Consider the following 27854-nt stretch of genomic DNA (forward strand, 5'->3'; position numbering starts at 1 on the left):
AAATTTACCTAACAATTATTGTGGTAATAGACAAAAAACTTCAAGTAAACACAATGCTAAGCATTAAACAGCATTAGCTAGTATCTCCAAAATGTTCCTAACAGTTAACTTACAGCAATCAGTGAAAAACTCAGAGTAAATATCATTACTAAGTACTACTAAATATTAGCCAGCATCTCCAAGATTGTTATTAGAACAGTTTTAGAAGCTGTTCTGATAGTCTTTAAGACCACTCGTTCCCGTGTTTTAAAATGAGAACATTACACAAAACCTTCCAAAAAGATTCCACATTGGTCTGCAATTCTGTCTTCTCTAACTTGACCCAACAGTTAGGCATTTTTAAAAGAGAAAAGAATGAATCAGCCAACGTCCCAACTCCAAAGGGCACGTGTGATTCCAGACAGCAAGTCCAAAGTCAAGGTTTTAGTACCACTTAAAGTAGAGATAAAAGATACTCTTTCTAGGCAAGAAAGCATTTTTTTTCCAAGATGTTTCCCAATATTGACAAATTAATTCCATTAAACTCCCATCCCTTTTTAAAGTTTTGTAAAATGACTGCCCAAAATTCAGCTCACTCAGAGGTAGGACTTACTCTCTTACTCCTCGATTCTACATTTACCAGCACTTAGAGTATTCCATCACTAATGAACAGTAAATCAAATGCACACTCAAACAACTGAAGGGATCTGCATGAAGCTGAACCCCTTCTGCTCCCTCCTCACACTGCTAACTATTGTCTTGATTCCCACCCTCATTCTCCTAGTGCTCTCAGATGAACAAAAATCACCGGGTCTCAGGGTATTGCTCTCATAACCACAGCACATTTCAACCTCCAGAGTACAAAGCAATAGTCTATATTCTGTGTTAGACATTATATCATACCAACAGTGATTAGCATAGGAGTTAAGACACCTATATTCCACTAAGGACTGCCTAGTGTCATAGGTTGGGTTCAGTTCTCAGCTCTGGCTCCTGACTCCAGCTTCCTGCCAATGCGGATTGTTGGAAGTAGCAGCGATGGTTCAAGGAACTGGGTTCTTGCCATCCAAAGGGAGACCTGGATTCTGGTTTCTGGCACTGACAATGGCTCAACTAGTTACTAGCTGCTGAAGTCACTTGCAGAGTGAAGCCGCTTGGTCTCTGATCTCTCCCTTTCTCTGTGTCATCTCTTTATCAATCGGTTCCACAGATAACACAATTTAAACAGCATCATGACTGCACAGTTTCCTTCCTAGGAAGGCAGTGTGAGATAAGAACAAAACAATCTGGGTTCTACATTTGTCTTCAGTATAAAGCAACTGATCTTATTAAGTCAGTTTGTGTTTTGTATTTTATAGGATATTGTTTAGAAAATAAGAACAAACAAAAATTCTGCATGTTTAGGTAAAACATACCATCTTCAAGTCGGTGAATGTCAAGAATATTCATACTATATGACAAAGTAATAGCAATAATGAAAAAATTAACAGGCAATCTACACAAGGGAATAACACTATATACTCTTGATCCAAGTTAGATGAACTGAGCTTCTGGTTCACTCATCTGTATATATTAACCATGTAAACACGAAAAATAAAGACACTCTTGGAAGATTGGAAGGAAAAAGACAAGACACCATCTTTTGCAGATGTTTTTAGTTATTTCTTCCTATCAACCTAAAAAACAACAAAGACATGTTTCATGAGCTTTGGGATGTTTGTAGTAGTTCATGCTGTCAGTTAAAAAGAGAAATGTCTTAATGATGTAAATTTTTGCTGATGGTATGTTGGAGCTTTTAATTGATCGGGATGATACTCTGCTGGCTCTGTCTTCAGGCCAGAGAGGGTATACCTAAGAAGCCGTTGAACTTGACTGGACAATAAGATGCTGGACTCTATGTTTGGTATATGCTTGCAATGGGGGAATCTCAACTGAACTTGAACTGTGGTTATGCAACAAGGTGGAGGAATCCACCATGGTGGGAGGGTTTGGGGAGGGGTGGGGAGAATCCAAGTACCTATGAAACTGTGTCACATAATACAATGTAATTAATGAATAAAAAAATAAATTAATTAATTTTAAAAAAGAGAGAAATGTCTTAGAAAGTCAAATCGTCATCTTTGGAGACTGTTGTTTTCAAAAACAAGAAAACAAATACCTTACTATGTAAAGCAAAGCAGTCCCTGCATAACACACAGCAAATAACTAATACCTAATTGTTTCAGATACATATCCACACAAATCTGGCCAACTGACTATATAAAGATGCAAAATCTTATCAACACAGAAAAGACAGTCCTTTCAGCAATGCTATGGCAATAACTGGACACCCATATGAAAAAACACAACAAAAACAGCCTAACCTCATCCCTTAAACATCCATTCAAAGTGGATTATACACATAAATGAAAAACATAAAACTATTAAACATACAGAAGAAAACAACAGAAACCAGGCAGGCAGAGTCAGGTAGAGTTCTTAGAAATAAACTAAAAAGTACGATTCATTAAAGAAAAAACTGAATCAACTTTTTTTTTTGGGGGGGGAGCCACAGAGTTTGTGTCCCTGGTATGCTAGAAACTCTTCAGAATGCGGAAGAATTTCAGAGAGCGGAAGATCAAGCACCTGACAAAGAAGTCTGCTCAAGACACTCTGAAAGCAAGCTTATCTACAGAAGCTGTTCGCACTATCACAAGGAATAGAGGCAGATGAACTCATCTGAGATTTGAATGCTAGCATGGAAAGAAAAGCTGGCAACTTTGACGCACTAGCAGAACTCAAACTGGTGCATGTCAGCCTCAATGGTGTCAAGTCTGAAAGGCTGAGGGCGTTTCAGCTTTGTGGATAGACTGCCACTGGCACCTCTGCTAAGCTTAACAAGGCTTCAAATAACATACGGAGCACTGTGAAATCACACAATGCACTGGGGTAACCAAATGTGAATTTAGTAATTGAATTAATTTATAGATTAGTGATGTGGCAAAATCAATGAGAAGCAGAATGCCGTGACAAGAGAAGAATCATTCATTATGTCTTGGTAAGTTGGCAGAATCTACATGAAAGATCTAATCCACGAGATTTAAACTGCTGGAAAATGCTTGAAACATACAAATAGCTTCCAAAAGCTCTTCCAAATGTTCTTCTCTGCAAGGTGAAATGAATGAAGAAAAAGGCCACCCATTTTGAACAAAATTGAGATATTCCCAAAGGTAAGCTTGTTAGAAGGATAAATTCAGGCATCTTCCACAGTGTTTCAGTAACTGGATCAATCAACCTTGTGTTTACAGTGATTTTTCTCAGATTGAAAAAAATGTCTATTCAACCAAAATACAACTTTCAGTTTGCTAATAATACTGTTCGGAGAATTAAATAACAAAATAAAAGTTATCAAAAAACAAACAAACAAAAACAACCTGTACAGAATGTGACACAGACCAGCATCTCAAATACATTAACCACATTCAAAAGTCTACAGTAAGAAAACAAAACAACTTCAAAATGAGCGTGGCTAGGCTTTTGGTCTAGCAGTTAAGATAACCATTTTTAAATACATGCATCCCATATTAGAGGACCTGGGTTCAAGTGCCAGCTCTGCTCCAAATTCCAGCTTCTTGCCCATGCACATGCTAGGAGGGAGCAGGCAATGGCTAAGATGGCCGGGTCACTATCGCCCACGGGCTGAAGCCATTTCAGTTCCTTGCTTCTGGCTTCGGCCTGGCCAGCCTTAGCTGCTGCAGAGATCTGGGAAGCAAATCTGACAATATCTTTCTCAATCAGTTAATCAATCTCTCTGTCTCTCTCTCACACACAAGCAAAACTAATGTTAAAAAATGACTTTAACAGATACTTCACCAAAAAAAGAAAACGCACACACACACAATGCATACAGAGATGGAAAACAAGTGTATGAAGAGACCTTTAACATCATTTGTCACTAGAGAGATGGAATTAAAACCACTAGAGGACACCATTCCACATCTGTAAGAATGGTGAGAATGGCCACAAAAGCCTACCACTGCCCAGGGCTGAGAAGGGTGCCAAACACAGGCGGGAGAGCAAAGTGTTCAGCTAGAATAGCAAAAGCTTGGCAGTTTCATATAAACAGAGACAGACAGAGACCAAACAATCCCATTCCTGAGTATCTTCCCTGGAGAAATTAAAACCTATGTATACATAAGAACCCATTTATGACTATTTATGACAATTCTCTTCACAAAGATGGAGAAGTAGAGAGAATTCTAATGTCCTTTAATATAAACAAACACCTATTTTTTCTGTTCCACTGTACATGCAAACAGAAGACGTGCCAGCAATCAAAAGGAGCCAACCACTGATATACAGAATGATAGTGATCAATTTCCAAGGCCTTACATGAAAACAAACAAGTGTTCCAAAAGGTTGTGTCTTACATGATGACAAAGCAAACACCACAGGGATACAGAACAGATCCCCAGTTACCACATGGTAGAAGCAAGAAAATGGATGTGGCAACAAAAGGAGACCTCTGAAGGTGAATGAAAGTGGAGCGGAGGCTTGCAGATCTAGGGACAGAACCAGGAGATGGGGCATGCTCATTTGCATACGGGTTCTCTCTCATGTATGCAGGCTGTCTTCAACATGAAATTTCACAGTTGAAACAAATAATTTAAATATTCATATAAAATAAAAATTTACACCTCTGCACACCAAAAAAAAGTCTTAGACAATTTGAAAAATAAACATCTAAATGTTGTTCTTGCCTGATATAATAGATGGAAATAGGAAATAAATAATGTGTATCACTTTAAAAAAATATATGCCCAGGGCCCACCACAATGGCTCAATTGGCTAATTCTCACCTTACAAGTGCCATGATCCCACATACATGCCAGTTCATTTCCCAGCCACTCTACTTCCCATCGAGCTCCCTGTCTGAGACTTGGGAAAGCAGTGCAGGATGACCCCAAAGCCTTCGGACTCTACACTCACGTGGGAGCACCCGGAAGAAGCTCCTGGCTCCTGGCTTTAGTTCAGCTTAGTTTTGGCTGGTGTGGCCATTTGGGGAGTGAACTAGCAAAGGAAAGATCTTTCTCTCTGTCTCTCCTCTCTGTAAATCTGCCTTTCCAATAAAAACAAATAAATCCTTCCTATCTATCTATCTATCTATCTATCTATCTCCCCAATAAGAAAGTTTAAATGCAGTAATAACCCAAGCCTGAATCTTGGTCTCTAAAGAATGCTTCCTACCAGAAGGATTCTAAGGCTCCCTCAGAAGATGGCTGCTGGGCAGGAGCAGCAGCACAAGCTAAAAAGGAGACACTTCAATATGCTAATAAGCTGATCCTCAAAGATTAAAGGGGCCATGTCATGACAGCAGAGAAGTTGGGGTGCTGTTTGAGGAAGGGACACTGTTAAGACACCTGCATCCCATACTGGATGCGTTGATTTCCTTTGCTGCTCCACTTCTGACCCCTGCTGGCGTACCCTGGAAGGCAACAGGATGACACCAGTGCTTGCGTCCCTGCAACCCACATGGCAGATCTGGATGGAGCTGTGGGTTTCTGGCTTTGGCCTGGGCCAGCTCCAGCTGCTCACAGACATGGAGGGTAAAGTCGCAGATTACGATCATTTTCTATATCTCTGCCTTCCAAATACAGAAAAAAACATTAAAAATGAAGACAAGACAAGCCAGGAGAGGCTCCCACTGGTCAAATTTGGTAAAGTTTAAGCTTCAAAAAGACTAATAGTGAGAGACAACAATTATTTAACAAAAAAGAATAATATCACTGGATGATGGTTGCACTTGCCCGTGACTATACTCCAACTCTCCTTCCCGAACATCACTTTACACAGGTGATTTGTATCATTCATAATTACAATCTACAAAATCAGAAAGCAACAGGGATACTAAAAAAAAATTAGGGAGTGGCAAAGAAAGCTCTTCTTTACTGAAAAATTTCGGCTAATAAATTCACACAGCATTAGGAAAATCACCATTATGCAACCACCAATGTAATACACGCCTCAGGCAGTATCTACAGATGCGAATACTATTAGGTTAAAGATGACTGGAGAAGAGGCTATCGCTTCTCGGCCTTTTGGCTAAGATCAAGTGTGGAGAAGGGGCTAACTAGTAAGTCTCAAACTAGTACTCCATAGATTACTTATTAAATAAGAACTTTTGGTATATAAAAAACTAGAGAATATCAACTTAAATGATTAATCTCAGCCTCACCACATACAGGATATTATGTGCCTTCTGATACAACAAAATATGAAATATCAGGCCCGGCGCAGTATCCTGGAGATTAAAGTCCTTGCCTTGCATGAGCCAGGATCCCATAAGGGCACTGGTTCTAATTCTGGCAACCCCACTTCCCATCCAGCTCACTGCCTGCTGCCTGTGAAAGTAGTCGAAGACGGCCCAAAGCCCTGGGACCCTGCAACCACAAGGGAGACCTAGAGGAAGCTCGAAGCTCCTGGCTTCTGATCAGCGCAGCTCTAGCTGTTGTGGCCACTTGGGGAGTGAAGCAGCAGATGGAAGATCTTCCTGTCTCTCCTCCTCTCTGTATATCTGACTTCCCAATAAAAATAAATAAATCTTAAAAGAAATGTATTATTCATTTGAAAAATATGAAAATATCATAAAAACATGTTAGAATGTTTACAATGAATGTGGAATCTGTTAAAAAAAAAAAAAAACCTAATTGCAATGTAATCTGACAAGCCAGATAAAGGCTGAAATCCGAACAACCAAACATATGATCCTTGACTTACTCTAAGGGAGGAAAAATATTACAAGCTTTTATTATTAGAATACAAAAAACTGACCGTATATTAGATAATATTAATATGGTACAGTTAAGCTTCTTGGGCATGATAATGGTATTTACGACTGAGAAGTATGACTTCATTCTTGTAAGACAGACACTGAAAGTTTAATAAGTAATTTTTTTTATGTTTCCTACTAAAAATACTTAAAGAGCAATGGCAGAGAAAGGAAGATAAAGAGGAAGCAAAAGGTTAATTGGTGAATGTCGAGGAAAGACATGTTTTAACTTCCTGCAAACTGTAATTTTTCAAAATACACATCTGAAGAGGGAGAAGACAAGATTTTGGTGCAATTCACTTTATTTTTTTTTAAAGATTTATTTTTACTTTTATTGGAAAGGCGGATATACAGAGAGGAGAGACAGAGAGGAAGATCTTCCGTCCAGCATATGACAGGAGCTGAATAAATTCATTCAATTTCTTCCTTAAAATGCAGAAAAATTACACATTGAAAACTTACCATTCACCAAAGGCCAGAGCCTTTAGTTGGTGTTTGCACCCAATCAAAGCTAGTCCAATGTGAAATTGATGAGATGGATACCAAGTACTGCAACACTTTATTCAAATTCATACTAAATAAGGATGATGAAAATACTTTGGTAACCAACTGGATGAATCAAAGGATAAATCATCCTTGATTCAACTTCTACCTCTTTCGGAATCAGTATGAGATACATCTTCGTCTCCTCTCTAAAAAGATGGTACTGTATCTTCAACTTAGTTGATGCCATAGTCAATTTGACCTATGAAGCACAATAAATTTCATATCAATCTGGCCATCATTCTGTTACCCTTACGGAAGTATGAAGTAATCGCAGACAAACAGGAAGGACTGTGGATCAAGGTATGGTTAAACTGTATTAGAAAACTAGGTAATCCACTTATAGGACTCCTACAGACCAATGTAACCACTCATTTCCCAAACATAATTAGTACACACACAAAACTGATGAGATCAAAATGCTCTTCTAAGAGCATTAACATAATTCGTACTTTTAAAAAAAAGTCAACGAAACAGACTTGAAGCCAAAGCAGCATCATTAATGGCTATCATCAGGCATGTGTATGATGAGATTTGTAAACTGTTCTGAGCACTTAAGATAATTATCTGATCATTTCCCCAGAAAAAAAAAAAAGGATATAAAACCTTTCAAACAAATGAGCTATTTTTTTGCACCTGTTATGCCTTAAAGCATTTCTGCTCAGCGAGAACACAGGCAGAAGTGTGAGCTCTTCAGAGGCAAATTTGTAGCTGGAACCTAGTCTGGCTGCAAAGTCACAATCTGCCCCATTCATGATCCGTTCTGCAACCTTCAGCAAACAGCAAATCCAACCCAAGAAAGCAATGCAGAGAAGTCCAGACACAATAAATGAACACACCAGATAAAAAAGGAATTCTGAAGGCAATATTGGGGGTTTGAAGTACATAGAGTGGGTCAACAGGTTCTAACTTAAAATTGGATAGGAGAAATAAGTTCTGCTGTGCTACTGAACACCAGAGGGACTATTGGTGGTAATAATGCACCAAATATTTCAAAAAGGCCAGAAGAAAGGATATTAAAAGCTTCTATCAAAAAGAAACCAAATGTTTGAATATATGTTTACTTTGATTTGAACATTACACATTGGACAAATGTACTGAAGTACCAGAGTACCCCACACACACACATAAAATTCTTATGTGTCTACCTAATAAAGTACAGCTTAAAAAGGCCTTTCTAGGAAGTGAGATCTGCAAAATAAGTAGATCAAAACAGCAAAAAGTAAGCAATAGATCCATCATATGAAGAAAAACAAGGTGTTGAAAGGTGAAGGATAAGAAACAAACATGCAAATAAACAATTAAGTAGCTGTAACTGCAGAGGCATCAATCAACTGAGATGCTAGAAAGGAGCTGGGTCAAGGAAAGGTACAACTGGATCTGCATCACTTCTTCTACCCCAAAACTCAAAGGACTGCATGCCTCTAAAGTTGACAACTGAAAGAAGAGAGGCTTAAGGAGGTTAGTCAGAGGTATGGATATCATCATCAAAGTCAAAGGAGCCGAGCAGAAAAGGAAGCCTGCTGGGAAGCAGGACCGCAAGCTTTATTCAACACTAAGTGCTGCTATGTGTTTTGATTCGTTTTCAGTTGCACATATCAGGGATTAAAAACATCAACTTCAAATTTAAGGAGTCATTATTTTAGATCATCTTTAAAAGTACACTGAAAATTTCACACGATGCCTAAATCTAGCATTCTCTTTCTCGCTTAGTATTTGAAACAATTTGGGCTTTCATGAAAGTTGGTAAAATATATACAGTGTTCATGTGTAGCCTGCTTCTGGCCTTCCTAATGTTAACAACCTGAGCAGAGTATGATAATCACAGCTGGCTCCCAAAATGGCTGCAACAATAGTAATGGTTAAATCATACCTCTTACGTGGATTTGACCTGTTTTCTCCCTAAGATGTGCTTCCTATCTTCAGATCCATTCTGAATGACATACTGCATGATTCACCAAGTCTCCTTAATCTGTACAATGTTCGTTATCTGGCCAATTTTGTACACTGGGTCATATTTCTGCTTGTCTTATGTTTCCTCATGATCACACTGACCCTTTGCAAAACTTCACAAGAAGGCTATTAAGTGGTACTGTGTCCTCCTGGTGTATCACATGGGGGGGGAGCTGATGTCAGTGTTGTCTTATTACTAGTGATGCTGACCTCAATAACTTGGAAAAAGTAGTCTGCCATTTTTTTCCACCGTGAAATGACTATTCTTCCATTTGTAATGGATAAATAAGTTGGAGGAAATATTTTAAGACAGTAACAGCCATATTTTAACATAACTGACAAAAACTATAAGATATACAATGTGATGATCTGACACAGAACACCTTACGTAACAATTATTACAATCGAATTAAAACCTTCCTCAGCACTCTCACCGGATCTCAGACACCTGGAACATGAAACCGTGTAGCTCGGCTTCTTTGATCTTTCTGCATGCCACATGTGAGATCATGCGGCATTTGTCTTTCTATTATGACATTCATTTCTGACAAATTAAACATACTTACAGTTCTTATCATTCAGAGGTACACAATGAAATATTTCTGGATGAAGTAAGATGCTTGTACTTGTTTTGAAATAATAAAGAAGTGTGGGAAGTAAGTTTAGCTACAGAAGGACTACGCTGGTCAAATTCTGGCAACTACTGCGTGAGCAATGGGACTGCAGAGCTTCATTGCACTAACTTACTGCTGGGTGTTTCCATTTTTCCATGTAAGAGTTTTTAGAAATTAGAGCCCTAATAAACAAATGTAATTCTACACCATAAGATGAAATAAAAGTTCATTTATATACTTTGGTTCTAAAAACATTGCTTACTATGTCTGGGTTTTCACTTTCCTATTTGAGTCCTTTTGAATGTGCCAGACAACTCAAGAGCTTCCAGCTTCGTGCATATTAAAGCTCCTTTGCTGATGTCTAAAACACAGGCACTGTGCACCCTCTAGCGTGCTATTTCATAAAAACGTTTTGCACCAACCAGCTCTAATCAAAAGCAGAGTATTTTCAAATGGGAAAAACAAATTTCTTTCTCTTTACCAGTCCCTGCTTCTTTGCTAGATCAGTAAATTAATTCTAATCACAAAGCTGTCTACAAAACCTATTTTTATGCCCAAGATTAACAACTGTTTCCCATATGCTACACTGCTTCTTGGAACACATAGTGAAGCCCTTGGAGGTAGAGCAAATGGAAGGTTTTTAAAATCGGTAAGAATATTGTTAAGTAGCCTTGCTAATGACTGGGTGAAGGACGCTGCTGATACACTCTAAAAGCCAGACTCAGAAGCTTCTCAGAAATCGTGCTCTACTTCCAGCTCAGGGGATTTGGTCCAAGTCTTTGAAATATGCCATCCTTTACTTTCCCAGGACTTTTTGGAACATGTTTAGAGAGCAAAAATCATTGAATTTATCTATAAGACACGAACAGGAAGGGAACAATAATAAGGAATACAGTATCTGGAATTATGCAGGTTCAACCCCAAATTCCATTCCTGTCATTTCCTAGCTGTGTAACAAATTGAGCATCCCTTATCCAAACTGTTTGGAACAAGAATTTTCCAGAGCTCAGATTTTTCACTTTGAATATTTTCATAGAAATGCCAACGTTTTATCTCAGGGATGTAACTTCCACCTCAACATGATATTCATTTACATTTAAGACACACCTGATAGACACAGCCTGAAGGCAATTCCGAGCAACATTGCCAGTGCACCTGCATTCCCACCATCTCCATCATGCGATGACAGGTATGGAATTTTCTGCTGTGGCATCAGAATCCCACTCAAGAAGACTCAGACTCCACAGCATTCCATATTGCAGATTTCTGGATCAGGGATGCTCAATGTATATTCAATTTTCTAAGCCTTGGCTTGCTGTCTTCAAAAACAAACATTCGTATATTAGACTTTAAAGATCAGAAAAGCACGTGTAAAATACATAATTAATTAGTATTAATATTAGTATCATGCAAACTATAACTGCTTTTATTACAGATCATATAATAGGTATTTTGTGGCCCAGTAGCCAAAATCACTTATAAACACATTAAACCATTTGGAATAAATGACTCCTTTCACCTCTTATTTTGGAATTATGCATAAAAATCCTAGATTTGATTTCATAACTTTTTTAATATAGAGATTATCTTAGTGTTCCTTATATGAAGGTGTTAGTTCAGACAATAAGACAGTAAACAGTATAAGAATCTCAAGAATTTTTTTCTCTTCATTAGTTAGTACATCATTCACACTAAGCCACTGTCAGAGAGAGAAGCCAAAAGAAATAATAACTTTAAAGCTTTTGTGTACACACTCCAATAGCAACGACTTGTTAAAAGGCTTTCAAAGTCACCTGGTCTCACACACACACACACACACAAAAAAAAATCAGCTAAAAAGTTTCTCAACATACTCTTAAGTAATTACAATTCATGCTAACAGCAAAAATGCACAAGATATATAGAGCAAGCAGCACGTTTCTACAGAAGCAAGAACTTCTCATTACTCAGTTCCAAATTCCCTACTGTTGGACCAATTCACTTGCTTTAGAAAGACCAGCATTCCTGTCATCTTCCTCTATGATGTGCTTCCCACTTGGCCTGCTCTTTTAATCAAACTTGCTGGAGACCCAACATCAGTGTCTTCAAAGATAGCCTATTTGGCTGCTTTAAGATTTATTTATTTTCTTGAGCGAGTTACAGAGAGAGGGACAGATCTTCCATTGGCTGGTTCAACTTCCCCAAATGGCAGCAGTGGTCAGAACTGGGCCAATTGGAAGCTGTGAGCCAGGGGCTTTTTCTGGGTCTCCCATGGGCGTGCAGGGCACCAAGGCTATCCTCTGCTGCTTTAGGCCATCAGCAGAGAGCTAGATCAGAAGTGACAAAATCCAGCGATACCCTATTTGTGAAGACAACAGAATGCTACGAGTTCTTCAGCATGTAGCCCTATTTTCAGCTTCGTAAGATCTGCAGCACTATTCGAACTAACCTACAAGGGCCAATGTGGTGGCTTAGGACATTAATCCTCTCCCTGTGGCACCAGCATCCTTCACCGGCACGGGTTCATGTTCTGACTGCTCCACTTTCAATCCACTTATGGCCTGGGAAAGCAGCAGAGGATGGCTCCAACCCTTAGGCCCTGTACCCATATGGGAGACCCCCCGAGAAGCTCCTGGTTTCTGATCAGCTCAGCTCCAGCCACTGTAGCCATATGAGGAGTGAAGCAGTCAACCGAAGACTTATCTCTCCTCCATGTAAGTCTGCCTTTCAAACAAAGTATATCTCTAAAACACCAGCCTACCACTGTGGGGACCTGGTGGAGGACGCTGGCTGCTGCTCTCCCAGCAACGCCTCCAGTTCTGAGTCACACAGTGTTCAGCAGACACAACTTGTAAGTATCTGACAAAGCATATTCTTCACAAACAGGTTGTCTACTATTCTCATACAGTATTCTGAAAAACTCTTTGCATATATAAAATATAAACATGGTCAATCTTAACTGGCGAAGCAAGCTTTTTAAAAGGGGCTACATGTAGAATGTATAAGAATATCAGAAAACAAAAGACAGAAAATCTAACCTAATTGTAAATACAAAAATTATTGTGCAGAAAATCATTCATTTGCTTGGCAATTAAGAACTCCATAATTCTGGCTGAAGCCATATGGCCCTGGAGCACCTAAGCAATGAGAACTAGTCCACTTCTGAGGGCAAGTGGATGCTCTCCTCATTAAACAGCTTTCGTGTGCTACATTTCAGATGCTCCTCCTCAAGGTCTGAGATTATGTAATGCTTGCATTTCTAAAAGCAGGGAGCAAGGCAGGCAGGAGCACCTGCCCTCAGGGTGGATACGTTTTGAGAGAGAAGGGTCAGAAACGTATAAGCTAGAAACGAATGTAGAACAGTGCATTCGAGGGTAGAGGTGAGTGACGGGCCGGCTAGGTCTTTTTAAGTTGGATGGTCCAGGACATGGGCTCCTCAGAAAAGGAACGTGACAAGGGTGAAGCAGGTGATCACAGAACATGCACCGGGAAGCCACTGTTTTTCACAGGCATTTCCATGGAAGGCAATTCTTTCCAGGAGCTTATATTTTCTACTTAACTTGTTAATGTTACATAGACTCTTTATTGCTATAAATTTTTTTTCCCAAAATCCTGGCACTAATGGCAATCCTAAAAGATGGAAGATTAGTATGTGGACTATTCATTTTCTCTCTAGGAAACTTTATCTGCATATTAATTGTGAACCATGCAATTCACAGCATTGGTTAAGAAGACGGGCTCTGTGTTCTGGGCTCTCCCACCGGCTGGATGTGAGACTTTTCGCTAGACAATCTTACTCTGCCTTCCTCTCTGTAAAAATGCTATGGGTTACTGGAAGGATTAACTGAAAAAATGTATGCAAAAAACTTAGTACAGTGCATGGAACTCAGTAAACCTAAGTAATCATTTCCATTTAAAATATAATTCACGTATTTTAAGCAAACTGCTTATACATAAATACGTCAATAGAGGTATTTAAGATCGTAACTTTAAAACAAAAGTAACACATCCACATCAATACCTTCAGGTAAACTGGCATCTTCAAAATTCTAATTCCAAAAGAATACACTGCCGCCAAATAGGACAAAGGTCACAAAGAAAAGTAAGAACTAATACTCCCATTTACAAAGCAGAATGAAACGTCCAAAAAAACCTGTGCGGGCAGACAAGATGATAGGGGAGTTAACAAGACAACAGTCGAGGGTGGGCTGATGCTGGAGACACACAGGCAACGGCAGCCTGCACAAGAACAGAATTCAGCTGGAAGAAAATGAAGAGAAAAAGCCCAGCAGACACTGCAGGGTGACTTAGCATCAGCTGCTCCAAACTCCTCTTTGTCTGTCTGTCTGTCTCTCTCTCTCTCTCTCTCCACTGAAAGGCTGACAACTCACTTCCCCGGTCCCCACGCAGCTGGCTGGTATGGCCTCCTCCGCTGCTTTATTCTGGAAATGGGACCATGATGCCTACAACTACAGCAGCCGTTTTGTCAACTGAGCCAATTAACCCGTATAATCAGGTTAGTCAAATACAGTACATTTAAACAGTACACTAGCCAGAGACAGGACATCATCAGATTTCTTTTTATTTAAAAACAAAACAAAACAAAAACCTTATTTGGTCAAACTGCTATAGTTCTATTTTCTGTTCTATGCAGCCTAAACGTGATCCATCCTAGCCCGCAAAGAGGAAGGGGGGATATTTCAGATGGAACGGAAAACACAAAGGAACAAACACAGGGCTCTGTGAACGCTACAGACGACAACTGTAACGTTTAACATGAGAAATCCAAAGATTTTACACTTGTACCCAACAGATTCCCTGGATTATTGTGTTTACATGCACGTAAACCCGCACAAGACACACCAGAGTAACCGGAGATCAGAAGCACTAGCACAGCGTCCTCCTAAGGCGGCTGCAATCCACCCAAAGAGCGAGAAAAGGAAGTAACAGCTGGTTTCACGTAAACAAAACATCAGAAAAGGCGCAGGGAGGGACTCAAGCCATTCTTCCATATAAAAATAATTTCTCTGATTTGTCCCTCCGAATAATATGTTTACTTAAGAAATGATGAAAAACTGTAGGCTCAAATCTGTATTTGAAGAATGCTAATTTGAGGTTCTAAAATGATGAACTGATGAAATATCACTCATCCTTCACAGAACACCTCTGCAAATAACGTTTTCATAATGTAAATGCAATTAAGTGTAAATCTCTGTGATTAAAGGGGAAATGTCATTTTCATTTGTTTAATGTTCCCACTAATAACAATGTCTCATTACATTTACTGAGAGCCTCAAAATAAAACAATGGACCAATTCCAAGAGCAAACAAGGAGTTTTTCCTTTTTCCCATGAAGCCAACATTATGGAATTTTAACAGATGTTCTATTTGGTCATAGTTAATAAAATGAATTATGTAGGATTAAAATAGGGTTCAATATGTTTGCATGGGATTTTTACTGAAAAACAACTTCACATTTAAAGTTTGGAAAGATTTCTCATCACTTTTTTCTTTTTTGGACAAAAATGGCCAAGATGTAGAACTGAAGTGCGTAACTTCAAGTTACTACTTTGCTTAGGAAACCAGACCCATACAAACTTTTTTTCATGATTTAAGATAGGAACTTCAGAAAATTACTGACTTTTTGGTATTCATCACCTATCAAATGCAGAGATCGCAGTAGCTGAATAGGCTGGGAGACCGACTCACCGCCCTGAAGAGCAGCGTCTCTGCCACGTGGAAACGACCACGGTGTCCGGCAGTCATTGCACAAGAAATCACCCAGAGATAAAAGAACGAAGGTATTATGCTAACACTCGTGCGAGCCACAGACCTAAAACTTCGATGGACTGTTTAAGAACTGTGTTATTTTGGAAAACATGTATAATCAAAATCAAAGAAATAGGCAATTCAAGAAATCATGCACACTGATACAAAGAGAAAAGAAGTATAAATCAGATGACACTTTAAAAACTGCGTTTTTACTATCATGAAAGCAGGAATCAGAAAACAGACTCTAGGAGAAACAAAAGGTGTAGTTACAATTGCTTCAGAAAGTTTTTCAATGGAAAACATTCAAGTGTTGCAATCCCAGAAAGAAAAATTCCCTCAAAATGGTTAATATTGTTTTCAGAATAAATTCCAGTGAATTATCAATTTGATCTACAAAAGAAGAATCTCCACATTTTACTAACCCACTTCCACTGACAATTCTGATTAGCCTGGTTATTAGAGCCACTTTGCATTATAATGTCAATCTGCTCTTTTTCCATCGGCAGCAGCCACTGTATAAAACGCGCAATTTGCTGCCAGTGCAGCAGCTCTTCTCCATAAACATGTGGATGAAACACTCTCCAAAGTGTACCCAAGGACCCCGGGGAGTGACGGTGAGACCTCTCACTCCCTCACAGCCATCAGCAGTCCTCACCAACCAGTGTTCACCTGTTCTACACTGACACATCAAGGTTGCAACAACCCCTCTAAAGAACCCAACAAGTTAGAAACAGGCTCAATTTCTGACTCTGCTGGCAGGCTGCACTGCTCTGAGACCTGCCTCACGGGACTACTTCAAGGGGCACTACAGTCTCAGCCAAGTTCCTCGCTCAGGGGGCAACCTGGGCTGGGAAAGATTTAAAAACTTGTCAACAGCAGTAGCTGGGAATGGGCAGTTAGGTATGCTTTAGGGTTCAAGACTCTTCCAGTTATCAAGAATACTCAAAACCTTAACTAATACTTTTTGAGCATATATTATGTGATAGGCAGGCATTGCAGAAAGTACATGGATCAACGTAAACCAGTTCTTAGCCCAATCTTAAAATTAAAGCAAAGTGACATTACTATCTCAGATTGCTAGCACCTTTGGTGAGACAGGCAAAACAGAGTTCTACAATGCTGGTTAAAGTGTTAACTTGGGTCCCAGTAGCCTAGCGGGTAGTCCTCACTTGGCACACACCCAGATCCTAGATGGGCACTGGTTCTTATCCCGGCATCCCGTTTCCCATCCAGTTCCCTGCCTGTGGCCTGGGAAAGCAGTCGAGGACAGTCCAAAGCCTTGGGACCCTGCATCCGTGTAGGAGACCCGGAAGAGGCTCCTGGCTCCAGGCTTCTGATTGGCTCAGCTCCTAACGCTGTGGTTACTTGGGGAGTGAATTGTTGGACGGAAAATCTTCCTCTCTGTCACTTTTCCTCTCTGTATATTCACCTACCCAATAAAAATAAATAAATCTTTTTTTATTATTATTATTCATTGATTACATTGTATTATGTGATACAGTTTCGTTGGAACTGGGAATCACCCCTCCCCTCCCCCCTAAATAAATCTTTTTAAAAAAATTTATCCTCTCCACTCCAGTGGATACTCAACAGGCTCTTTCTTTTTTTTTTGGCTTTTTCAATGTGTTCCTCTCTGGTCCCCTGGAGAAGGTCCAGCTGGGGCTGCAGGTTCAACCTCTCCTGCTGGCAGATACCCCACTTTGCTTCAACAGCCTTCAACTGGTTCACCGAGGTAGCGAAAAACCACTGTTGTTGCCAGACGCAAAGCCCAATTCTGCTTAGATAACTGACGGACACATGTGTTCTTCCACGCCCTTGTGCTGCTGGTGCTGTTCCAAGTGCTTGTCTCCCTAATTACTAAAAGCCACTGCTTCAAGAATTAAGACTCATTTTGATTAAGGGAACAAATGCCAAGTGAGTACCACTCGAGCACTGGTTCTTCTAAAACCCCAGCTGCACCTTGTATGCACCCACTGTTGTGGCAATTACAGCACTGCACTGTAACGAACGACTTCCCCGTGTGTTTCCCCATCAATGTGATCCTTGTGGGGGGACCCAAGTGTTCTAACAATTCTCAACACGCAGGGGGCACTCCAAAGATGACTGCCGAGTACAAGCGGAGGGATGAAATGCATTTGCTGAGCTTAACTGATTCCTATTTCATTTTGATTAAGTGGCTTCTCTTTTTCCCTCTATCCAAGTCCTTCAAAATCACATCCAACATTATGAGGCAGCTCTCCCCAGAACCTGCAGGTCAATGAAACCCATGAAAGCATCTGAGCAACAGACAGCGGTTATGAGTTTGCTCCGCACCTCCATTTTATTGCCGGACCCCCACTGCACCATAGTGTGGGACCACAACCAATTTGGCCAAGATCATACGAAAAACTAATCCTGTAAGGATGAGGCAAACAGCGTAATCTGCTGACCTTACTCAGGCTCAGTCTAAAAAGGCACACGAACTAACGCAGTTTAGGATAATGTAAGGGATTGAGCAAGCAATCGCCACAAGCGTCACATGCAATAAAAATGCATGACAGAATTTACACAATCTAAAGAACACACATCATCTATCTTATAATGCATAGATTCAAACTTCAATCTCATTCTAATGGGCAACTGCTACAGAGATAAAAACGGTTTTAAAGAAAAAAATTGCACCCAGCAAAGGTTCTCAGTGATTCTAAGATTTCCATGCTTTTTCTTATTGAAACAATCAAATGAGCTCTTGGTAAGAAGATGTGATACTGGTGTCAGACTAATGTGAGAACCCAACTGTTCATAACGCAGAAATTCTGCCTAAAGCAGATAGATTACTTCTTATTTTTCTAGTTTTGGAAAGAAGCTATGTTTCATTCAGCAATCATTCCTCTCCAATTCTATCATGAAATCTTTGCAAAAGAAATACCTCAACTAAAATCAAGTCTGAAGTATCTTTTATGAATACACATAATGCAGAAGACCCCAATTAAATCTGCAACAAAGCACTGCCATTTTGAGTAAACACAGTCATCTCAGCAAGGTCATTCTCTGTGCGAGGACTGCGACGTAGAAATTAATTACCAGCATGACATGTGTCAAAACACATTTTTAAAAGAATGGAACACAGTTGGAAACATGTGCTTCATCTGCATGTATGCAAAATCCGCCTTCTCTGGCACGAAATGGATTCATTTACTCAGTGCCTCTTGGACAAAATAAGAACCACCTTTACTGCTCCCCCTCTACCGGCACCCGGTGCAGTCTGACCAATTCAGCAATAAGTATTTAAGTTGAGAACGAAGCTAAACTACACGTGGTATTTTTGAAAGACGTAAGTCATACACACAGATACCCCCGAAACACTCAGTTAACCACCAAAGCAAATACTTTAAAAATCAACAGCATCATTGGGCCCGGCAGCGTGGCCTGGCGGCTAAAGTCCTCACCTTGAATGCCCCGGGATCCCATATGGGCGCCGGTTCTAATCCCGGCAGCTCCACTTCCCATCCAGCTCCCTGCTTGTGGCCTGGGAAGGCAGTCAAGGACGGCCCAATGCATTGGGACCCTGCACCCGCGTGGGAGACCTGAAAGAGGTTCCAGGTTCCCGGCTTCGGATTGGCACAGCACTGGCCCGTTGCGGCTCACTTGGGGAGTGAATCATCGGATGGAAGATCTTCCTCTCTGTCTCTCCTCCTCTCTGTGTATCTGACTTTGCAATGAAAATGAAGAAATCTTTAAAAAAAAAAAAAAAAACAACAGCATCAGGCCCAGTGTGACATCATAGTAGGTAAAGCCGCCCCTGTGACACCAGCAGTTCACAGAGACATGGGTTTGAGTCCTGACTGCTCCACTTCTGATCCAGTCCCTGAAAATGCACCTGGGAAAACACTGAGAGATAGCCCAAGTTCTTCAGCCCCTTCACCCACGTGGGAGACTTGGAAGAAGCTCCTGGAACCTAGCTTAGGACAGGCCAAGCTCTGCCCACTACAGCCCTCTGGATCGTGAACCAGTGCATGGAAGCTCGTGCTCTCTAAATCCTAGGCTTCAAATAAATAAATCTTGTTGGACAGCCAGATACAGAGAGGAGGAGAGACAGAGGAAGATCATCTGTCCAATGATTCACTCCAAGCGGCTGCAATGGCTGGAGCCGAGCCAAGCTGTAGCAGGAGCCTCATTTGGGTCTCCCATGTGGGTGCAGGGTCCCAAGGCTTTGGGCCATCCTCGACTGCTTTCCCAGGCCACAAGCAGGGAGCTGGATGGGAAGTGGGGCCGCCGGGATTAGAACCGGCATCCTTATGGATTCAAGGCGAGGACATGAGCTGGTAGGCCACCGCACTGGGCCCCAAATAAATAAATCTTAAATAAACAAACATCACATACACTATACTATAGATTATTACCTTATGGAAATCAAAGTCCTAATCACATGTAACAATGCTGGTATATCATAAAGACTGGAATTTAAAAATAAAAAAGACAACTGGAAATAAAGTGAAGAATTTCAACATTCAAAATGGGCAATATTTATCTCAATTAACAGCATTTTTTACAGAACTTAGCAGAAGTTAGCATTGTGGCATAGTGAGGTAACACTGGCTTCCGACATGAGTATTGGTACCAGTCCTGGCCGCTCCGCTTCCAATTCAGCTCCCTGACAATGCACCCAGGAAAGCAGCAGAAAATGACCCAAGTCCGTGGGTCCCTCAGTCCATGTGGGAGGCCTGGATGGAGCTCCAGACACCTAGCTTTGGCCTGACCCCCGCCCTGATCATCGTAGCCCCTAGAGCCATGAGCCAGCAGACAGATCTCTCTGCATCTTCCATCCCCTCTGTAACGTATTTATGGGAAAGTTTTGCTTTTTCAACCAAAAGCAACAAGACGATCTCCCATGCAATGAATCCAACTTTAGAGTTAGAAGGCACAGAAAGGGGTAGCAGCTGGCAAGCCCTGACAGAACTGCTTAGCACACTTCATTAAAGGAAGTCAAGAGCCAACGAGACGCACGTTTTGGAGGCATTTGTTTCTACCAGTACTAACTTTTCCTTACTTCTCCATGGAACAGTAATTAACAAGGTATCCTGCCCATGATCATTATTTCTTAACATTCAAACCACCAGACACAGAATACCAAAGAGACTGCAGGCCACTCCAATCACCAGCACTGCTCTTCCAGCAAACCCACTCTGCCATTCTCTCATATGCAGGAACCAAGACAAGACTCAACAATTTCTTCTCAATTTTTAAACAAGTTTGTCCAAACGTATTTTGTACTAAGAATTTACAAACGTAAATGTACTAAGAGGTATAAATTTACTAGAAAGACTACATCATTCTTTTGTCCCTCCATCGTGTAAATTAAGTGAATTACCTCTCTTAAAACTGTGCTTTTGTAGCCTCGATATAATCCTTGGATACCCTGAAATAAACAAAAAGGCAAGAGCTCAGAACGTGAGGACAACAAAGATCTCTGAGCGACATTCTGAATAAAGCAAATTTACCTGCACTGAAGTTTGAATCCCAAAATGTTTACAGTATTCTATTTTTTTAAACCTTTGTAAAACTTTTATTTGAAAGGCAGATTTTAGAGAGAGAGGAGAGACAGAGGTCTTTCACCGGCTGGGTCACTCCCTAAATGGTTACCACAGCCAGAGCTGAGCTGATCCGAATCTGGGAGCCAGGAGCTTCTTCCAGGTACCGGGTCCCAAGAACCTGGGCCATCCTCCACTCTCCCCCAGTCCTTAAGTAGAGAAGCGGAGCAGGAGCAGAGCATCTGGGGCACAGACTGACCCCCGTACCAGATGCTAGCACTGCGTGCACCAGTGTGCTAGCCCTACGATATTTTTTAAGAGACTGAATTTTACAAACCAGGCCAGATCTCACGGCACAGCAAGTTAAGCCACTGCCTATGATGCCAGCATCCCACATCCACGCCAGTTTGGGTCCCAGTCACTCCACTTCTGACCCAGCTCCCTACTTCTGCCTGGGCAAGCAGCAGCAGATGACCCAAGCACTCAAGCCTCTGCAACCTATATGGAAGACCCAGATGGAGTTCCAGGCTTCTGAGCTGAGCATAACCCACCCCAGCCATTTGGGGAGGAACCATCAAATAGACCTCTTTCTCTGTCTCCCCCCCTCTCCAGCTCTGCCTTTCAAACAAATAAAATACATTCTTTACAAGTTAAAAAACCCACCCATGGTACATTGGCTCAAACTGGCTCCCTTACAAAGGGAGTGTCTCTAATGATAGTTTATTATGGCCTGGCATTGTGGCACAGCACGTGAAATCACTGCTTGTGACACCAACATCCCATTTGGGTACAAGTTTGTAGCGGGGGGTGGGAGGAGGCAATGAAAGCCAGGCCAAGCACGCAGGCTCTGGCCACCCACGTGGGAGATCCAGAGAAAGACCTGGCTTCAGTTTGGCTCAGCCTTGACCTCTGCAGCCACTCAAGGAATGAACCACTGGATGGTTCATTCTCTCTCTCTCCGTGTCTTTCAAATAAACAAATCTTTTAAAAGGGACCTACATATTATTTTCATTTCTGCTGCTATTTTTCAACATTTCTTCCCTTGAAAAAGATATTTCAGATTCTTTAAGTATATTTCCAAAAGCATTACAAATAGATTTACATTGCAAAGCTTTAAGCATCAGATATTCATTAATACTCTCCAGTTTAAATATTTCCAAGCTCTGATTTATTTATTTAACCAACCACTAGACTGACCTCATTTGTGTATTTTTTTTTAAAGATTTATTCATTTTATTACAGCCAGATATACACAGAGGACGAGAGACAGAGAGGAAGATCTTCCATCCTATGATTCACTCCCCAAGTGAGCCGCAATGGCTGGTGCTGCGCTGATCCGATGCCGGGAACCTGGAACCTCTTCCGGGTCTCCCGTGCGGGTGCAGGGTCCCAATGCATTGGGCCGTCCTCAACTGCTTTCCCAGGCCACAAGCAAGGAGCTGGATGGGAAGTGGAGCTGCCGGGATTAGAACCGGCGCCCATATGGGATCCCGGGGCTTTCAAGGTGAGGACTTTAGCCGCTAGGTCACGCCGCCGGGCCCTCATTTGTGTATTTATATTTGATGTCTCCTCACCTAATTCACAGACCATTAAGAACTATTTTTCTTGAATTGAATTCATTTAAATAGCTTTGTAACTAATCTCTACTTTTACAAAAAGCCTTCTGTACAAATACAAGAAAAGTGGCTAGGTGCTCCCTAGTCACACAGCCCAAAAGATTAATGTCTGATTCCCAGCATGAACGAATCAGCAAATCAGAACTCACATTTTGATATAAACTGTATGGTGCTGGTCTGCATGCCTAGTTCACTGCTATACTGGGACCTTCAAATTCTGTAGTGCTATTTTAATATGATATTATTTTCCACATTACACATTTTCAATCTGTTTACTATCTTATTCTAAAAGAGAACAATTCAGAACACAAAGGCAGTAGTCACACTCATAACGCACTCGTTTTGAAATGTGAAAAATTCAAAACAAATAAAAAAAAAATCAAAGATCATCTTACCAAAAAAAAAAAAAAAAATTTACTGTCACTGGCTATTAAACTTAGTTCCACAGTTTGTTTTTCAAAGATTTATTTATTTTATTACAAAGTCAGATATACACAGAGGAGGAGAGACAGAGAAGAAGATCTTCCTCCGATGATTCACTCCCCAAGTGAGCCGCAAAGGCCGGTGCTGTGCCAATCTGAAGCCGGGAACCTGGAACCTCTTTCAGGTCTCCCACGCGGGTGCAGAGTCCCAATGCATTGGGCCGTCCTCAACTGCTTTCCCAGGCCACAAGCAGGGAGCTGGATGGGAAGTGGAGCTGCCGGGATTAGAACCGGCGCCCATATGGGATCCCGGCGCGTTCAGGGCGAGGACTTTAGCCGTTAGGCCACGCTGCCGGGCCCAAGACGGATTTTTTTCAACTTGCTTTCTATGGGTGCTTCAAGCTCAGGAGCCGTAAAGAAAACTGTGGAGGGCCCGGCGTGGCCTCGCAGCTAAAGTCCTCGCCTTGAACGCACCGGGATCCCATATGGGCACCGGTTCTAATCCTGGCAGCTCCACTTCCCATCCAGCTCCCTGCTTGTGGCCTGGGAAAGCAGTCGAGGACGGCCCAATGCATTGGGACCCTGCACCCGCGTGGGAGACCCTGAAGAGGTTCCAGGTTCCCGGCATCGGATCGGCGCGCATCGGCCCGTTGCGGCTCACTTGGGGAGTGAAACATCGGACGGAAGATCTTCCTCTCTGTCTCTCCTCCTCTGTGTATATCTGGCTGTAATAAAAATGAATAAATCTTTAAAAAAAAAAAAAAAGAAAGAAAAAAATCCGTCTTACCTCTTCACGTAAGACGTTTGAGAAAATCTGCAGTGTTCCGGTAGAGGCCGAGACCTGTGCCCTCTGCTTAACCACCTCAGAAGGAACTCGGATCAAGCAGGCCACCTAAAAGGCATAAATGGTGTTGCAAGCTGAAAAGGAAATATTTACATCTGGAAATATTTTCATAAGTAAAAATTATAACAAAAATGTAATACACAAAGATACTTCAAACGTACATGGAAAATGAGATCTTAAAAATTCATTAAGTCTTTCATGTTTTCTATTAACTTCTGATGACCCCTCTTATGCATAAACTTGCTATTTTTTTACACTGAAACAACTTCATTTTCCAAGAACATTTTTGAAAATTATTCATTTGAAAGCTAAAGTGACAAGCAGGAAGAGACAATGAGGCCACTTCCATGGACTGCCACAGCCATGCGTGGGTCAAGGCAGGCACTTCACCCGCCTGTCACACAGGCTGGCAGCGGGAGGTGAGGGCCAAGTGCTCGGACTGTCCTCGGATGCCTTCCCATGTGCAGTAGCGGGAAGCCAGGCCCGAGCAAGAGCAGCCACTGTGTCTACCCCACAACCTTCTCAAATCAACCTCATACAGTTGGTTCTGGTGCCTGCAGGCTCCTTACCCACAGTTTCAACCTACCACACACTGAAAATATTTATTTAAAAATGTATTTATTTGGGCCGAGCATGGAGCCTAGTGACTAAAGCCTTTCCTTGCCTTGCAAGCACCAGGATCCAATATGGGCACGGGTTCGTGTCCTGGCTGCTCCGCTTCCCATTCATCCCCCTGCCTGTGGCCTGGGAGCGGCAGAGGACGGCCAGAAGACTTGCGACCCTGCACCCACATGGGAGACCTGGAAGAAGCTCCTGGCTCCTGGCTTTTGCCTGGCCCAGCCTTGGCCTTGCAGCCACCTAGAGAGTGAACCAACAGATGAAAGATCTCCTCTTCTCTCCCTGCACCGTCTGCCTCTCCCTCTGTCTTTTCCTCTCCCTAATTCCATGGAACTCTGACTTTCAAATAAATACATTTTGTTTTTATTGGAAAGGCAGAATTACAGAGAGATGGAGAGACAGAGAGAAAGGTCTTCTATCCACTGGTTTACTCCCCAAGTGGCTGCAATGGCTAGAGCTGAGCCCATCTGAAGCCAGGAGCCAGGAGCTTCTTCCAGGTCTCCAACCTAAGAGCAGCTGGGACGCAAACAGCTGTCAGTAGGGGATGCTGGTGTAGCACATGACAGCTTTACGTGCCATGTCACAACGCCAGCCTTTAAACAGATAAACCTGGTCATATGGTAAGCCAGCTAAGCTGCCGCCTGCACACCACTAATCCCCACCTATAATGTGAGATCCAGCTGTGGCTAATCCACATCTGATTCATCTTATTGCTAACATGCCTGGGAAGGCAGAAGATGGGCCAAGCACATGAGACCCAGCCTGTTTCAGCCCTTGGAGAGAGCACCTAGACGTCTCTCCCTCCTTCCCTTTTTCCTCTCTCCCCCTAGTCCTCTACCTACCATCCAACCTTTTAAATAAATTTTAAAAATCTTATTTTAAAAGAATCTGGACTGACAATGCATAACCGCTTTTCATTATTTCCTTTAAAAATCCAAAGTAGAATAACCACGATTTGCATAGTATTTACATTTCTGTACGCTGCACGGTGGGATAGGGGGGAAACTCAGAGCTCCCTATACCCCGTTAAAGCAGCAGGGCTGTTGGGCAGCAGGGACAGTTCTCCAGCACAGCAGGGCCCGGAGCAGCGGTGGCACCCAGGGACCGGCGGCCAAGCGCAGTCCAGGAGCTCCTGCCAGAGACAACATCCTGCCACACTGCTCCTGGCTCTGCTCTGGCTGTAGCCTTCCTCCCAACTCATGCCCCCCCCGCATTCCCCAGTGTTCCACACCTTCCAGGACTCTCCAATGCTCCAAGATGTTCACAGAAATAAGGATCTTTTCAGACACAAGACACAAAACATTGATGGTAAATGACACTTTGCGATGTCAGTAAATGGCCTTTAGTTAGAGAAACAGTTCAAAGCTGAGTGCAGAGCCTCAGCAAAGCAAGAGCCAAGGCTCGCAGCACGCCCTTGCTCAGGGCCCCAGCACAGCAGGTACCTCCAGAAAGACAGCTCTTAGCTCCTCCAACAGCCTCTCAACACAAAACTGGCCTCCAGGCAGAGAAGAGCCTCCTCTGTGCTTCAGATGCAGCCCAGCAGGTGTCCTTCCGCAGATCCTGGCCAAAACCGCAGGACACAGCCAACCCTCTTCACTGCTCCCCAAGGTAGTCAGGAGCCCTGGCTCCGACCTCTCCCTGAACTCACTCCCTTCACCAGGGATACTCCAGCTCGGTCCATGCCTGCATGCAGAAAGGACCCACACTGGAAGGAATGAGCAAGGCTGGGGGCCTGCAGGCTCAGGTGGCAGCCCCAGGCACCTGCCAACTGCCCAGGACTAACCTGCTTTTAGTTAGTTTCTTAATTAATTTACTTTTTGAGCTTGCAAATTTAAAAGTACATATTTATATTATTGTATGTGCAATTCTTCCTTAACTTAGATCAGAGTCTTCACAGTGTCCTTTCACGTCCTATTCTATAATTCTTAACTTTCTATAACCAACCTCTTTTGTATCTCAAGATTCCTTCCTTTTCATAAATTTAGCTTCTAATTTTATTATCTATTACGTCGTCCAGTTGTACTTTCATCTATTTCAATTTCCAAATAAAATACCTAACATGGTATCTTGTACACACTGACCTAAACTCTGCGATTTTTAAGACATATTACTTTCTCTCCCACTATCCCCCAAGCACCACGAAGGCCAGAGGACAACACGCACAGGCCTTGCCAACTGACTGAGGAAGTCTCCCCACCGCGTATTTCTTCTTTTCATCATTTTATGCAGAAAGTAAATGAGACTACTCAGGAGGAAGAAAAAACACCAGGAAATCAATAACTGCCTCAGAAATGGCTGTCACTACTCTAGAATTTAAAAATACATTCTAAGAATAAACAGAATAAACATATCACCTACATGTAAACGAAGACTAGAAAAAATGGGGTTTTGGAGTGGGTTTGCAGGTGATGCTATTTCTTTTTTTGCTTATCAGCATTTCCTAAATTCTCTACAAGTAACATCTTATTATTTCATACTTTGAAAAATAATTGCAAAGGACAAAAATATTTCTTACGGCGTGGCCTAGTGGCTAAAGTCCTCACCTTGAACGCACCGGGATCCCATATGGGCGTCGGTTCTAATCCTGGCAGCTCCACTTCCCATCCAGCTCCCTGCTTGTGGCCTGGGAAGGCAGTCGAGGACGGCCCAAAGTTTTGGGACCCTGCACCTGCGTGGGAGACCTGGAAGAGGTTCCAGGTTCCTGGCTTTGGATGGGCACGCACCGGCCCGTTGCAGCTCACTTGGGGAGTGAATCATCAGATGGAAGATCTTCCTCTCTGTCTCTCCTCCTCTCTGTATATCTGACTTTGTAATAAAATAAATAAATCTTAAAAAAAATTATAAAAATATTTTTTACGGACTAAGCAAAAATAATTAAAACAGGCTTGTAGACATGAATCCACCCTTTAGCCTTGTCAAAGTAACAATTATTTTTAACTTATTATCAATAAACACAACAAAAAAACAGATTAAAGTTTACCAGTAAGGCACATCAGCAGGTATAAATTATGCTCCTTTTTTGATAAGGCTATAAACTTTTAGATACACCAATACACCAGTAAAGAAAGTCCACTGAAACTTACATAAGCCTAACAGGACAGTTTCCAGCATGTAAAGCCTATTGAAGTAAAAAATCATAATAAAAGAGAAGAGAAGGTTTTATAACTCCATGTATTTTTCAATTCGAGGGGTCAAG

The 27854-nt window shown here is 41.8% G+C and overlaps 1 protein-coding gene across 2 annotated transcripts in view; it reads right to left on the reverse strand.

Moving 5' to 3' along the window:
• SLC25A26 (solute carrier family 25 member 26) overlaps positions 1 to 27854 on the reverse strand; it is a 102415-nt gene that overhangs the window by 55629 nt on the left and 18932 nt on the right. For both annotated transcript variants that reach the window (XR_009247315.1, XM_058678396.1), the window contains exons 4-5: positions 23984 to 24088; positions 20999 to 21046 (exon numbers count right to left, since the gene is read on the reverse strand). Coding sequence is in view for 1 of the 2 variants with exons in the window: in XM_058678396.1 (XP_058534379.1) it covers positions 20999 to 21046; positions 23984 to 24088 (153 nt within the window). In the remaining variant the exon portion in view is untranslated. The remainder of the gene's footprint in view (positions 1 to 20998; positions 21047 to 23983; positions 24089 to 27854) is intronic.

The sequence above is a fragment of the Ochotona princeps genome, chromosome 21 (assembly GCF_030435755.1).
Source record: "Ochotona princeps isolate mOchPri1 chromosome 21, mOchPri1.hap1, whole genome shotgun sequence".
Taxonomy (NCBI): domain Eukaryota; kingdom Metazoa; phylum Chordata; class Mammalia; order Lagomorpha; family Ochotonidae; genus Ochotona; species Ochotona princeps.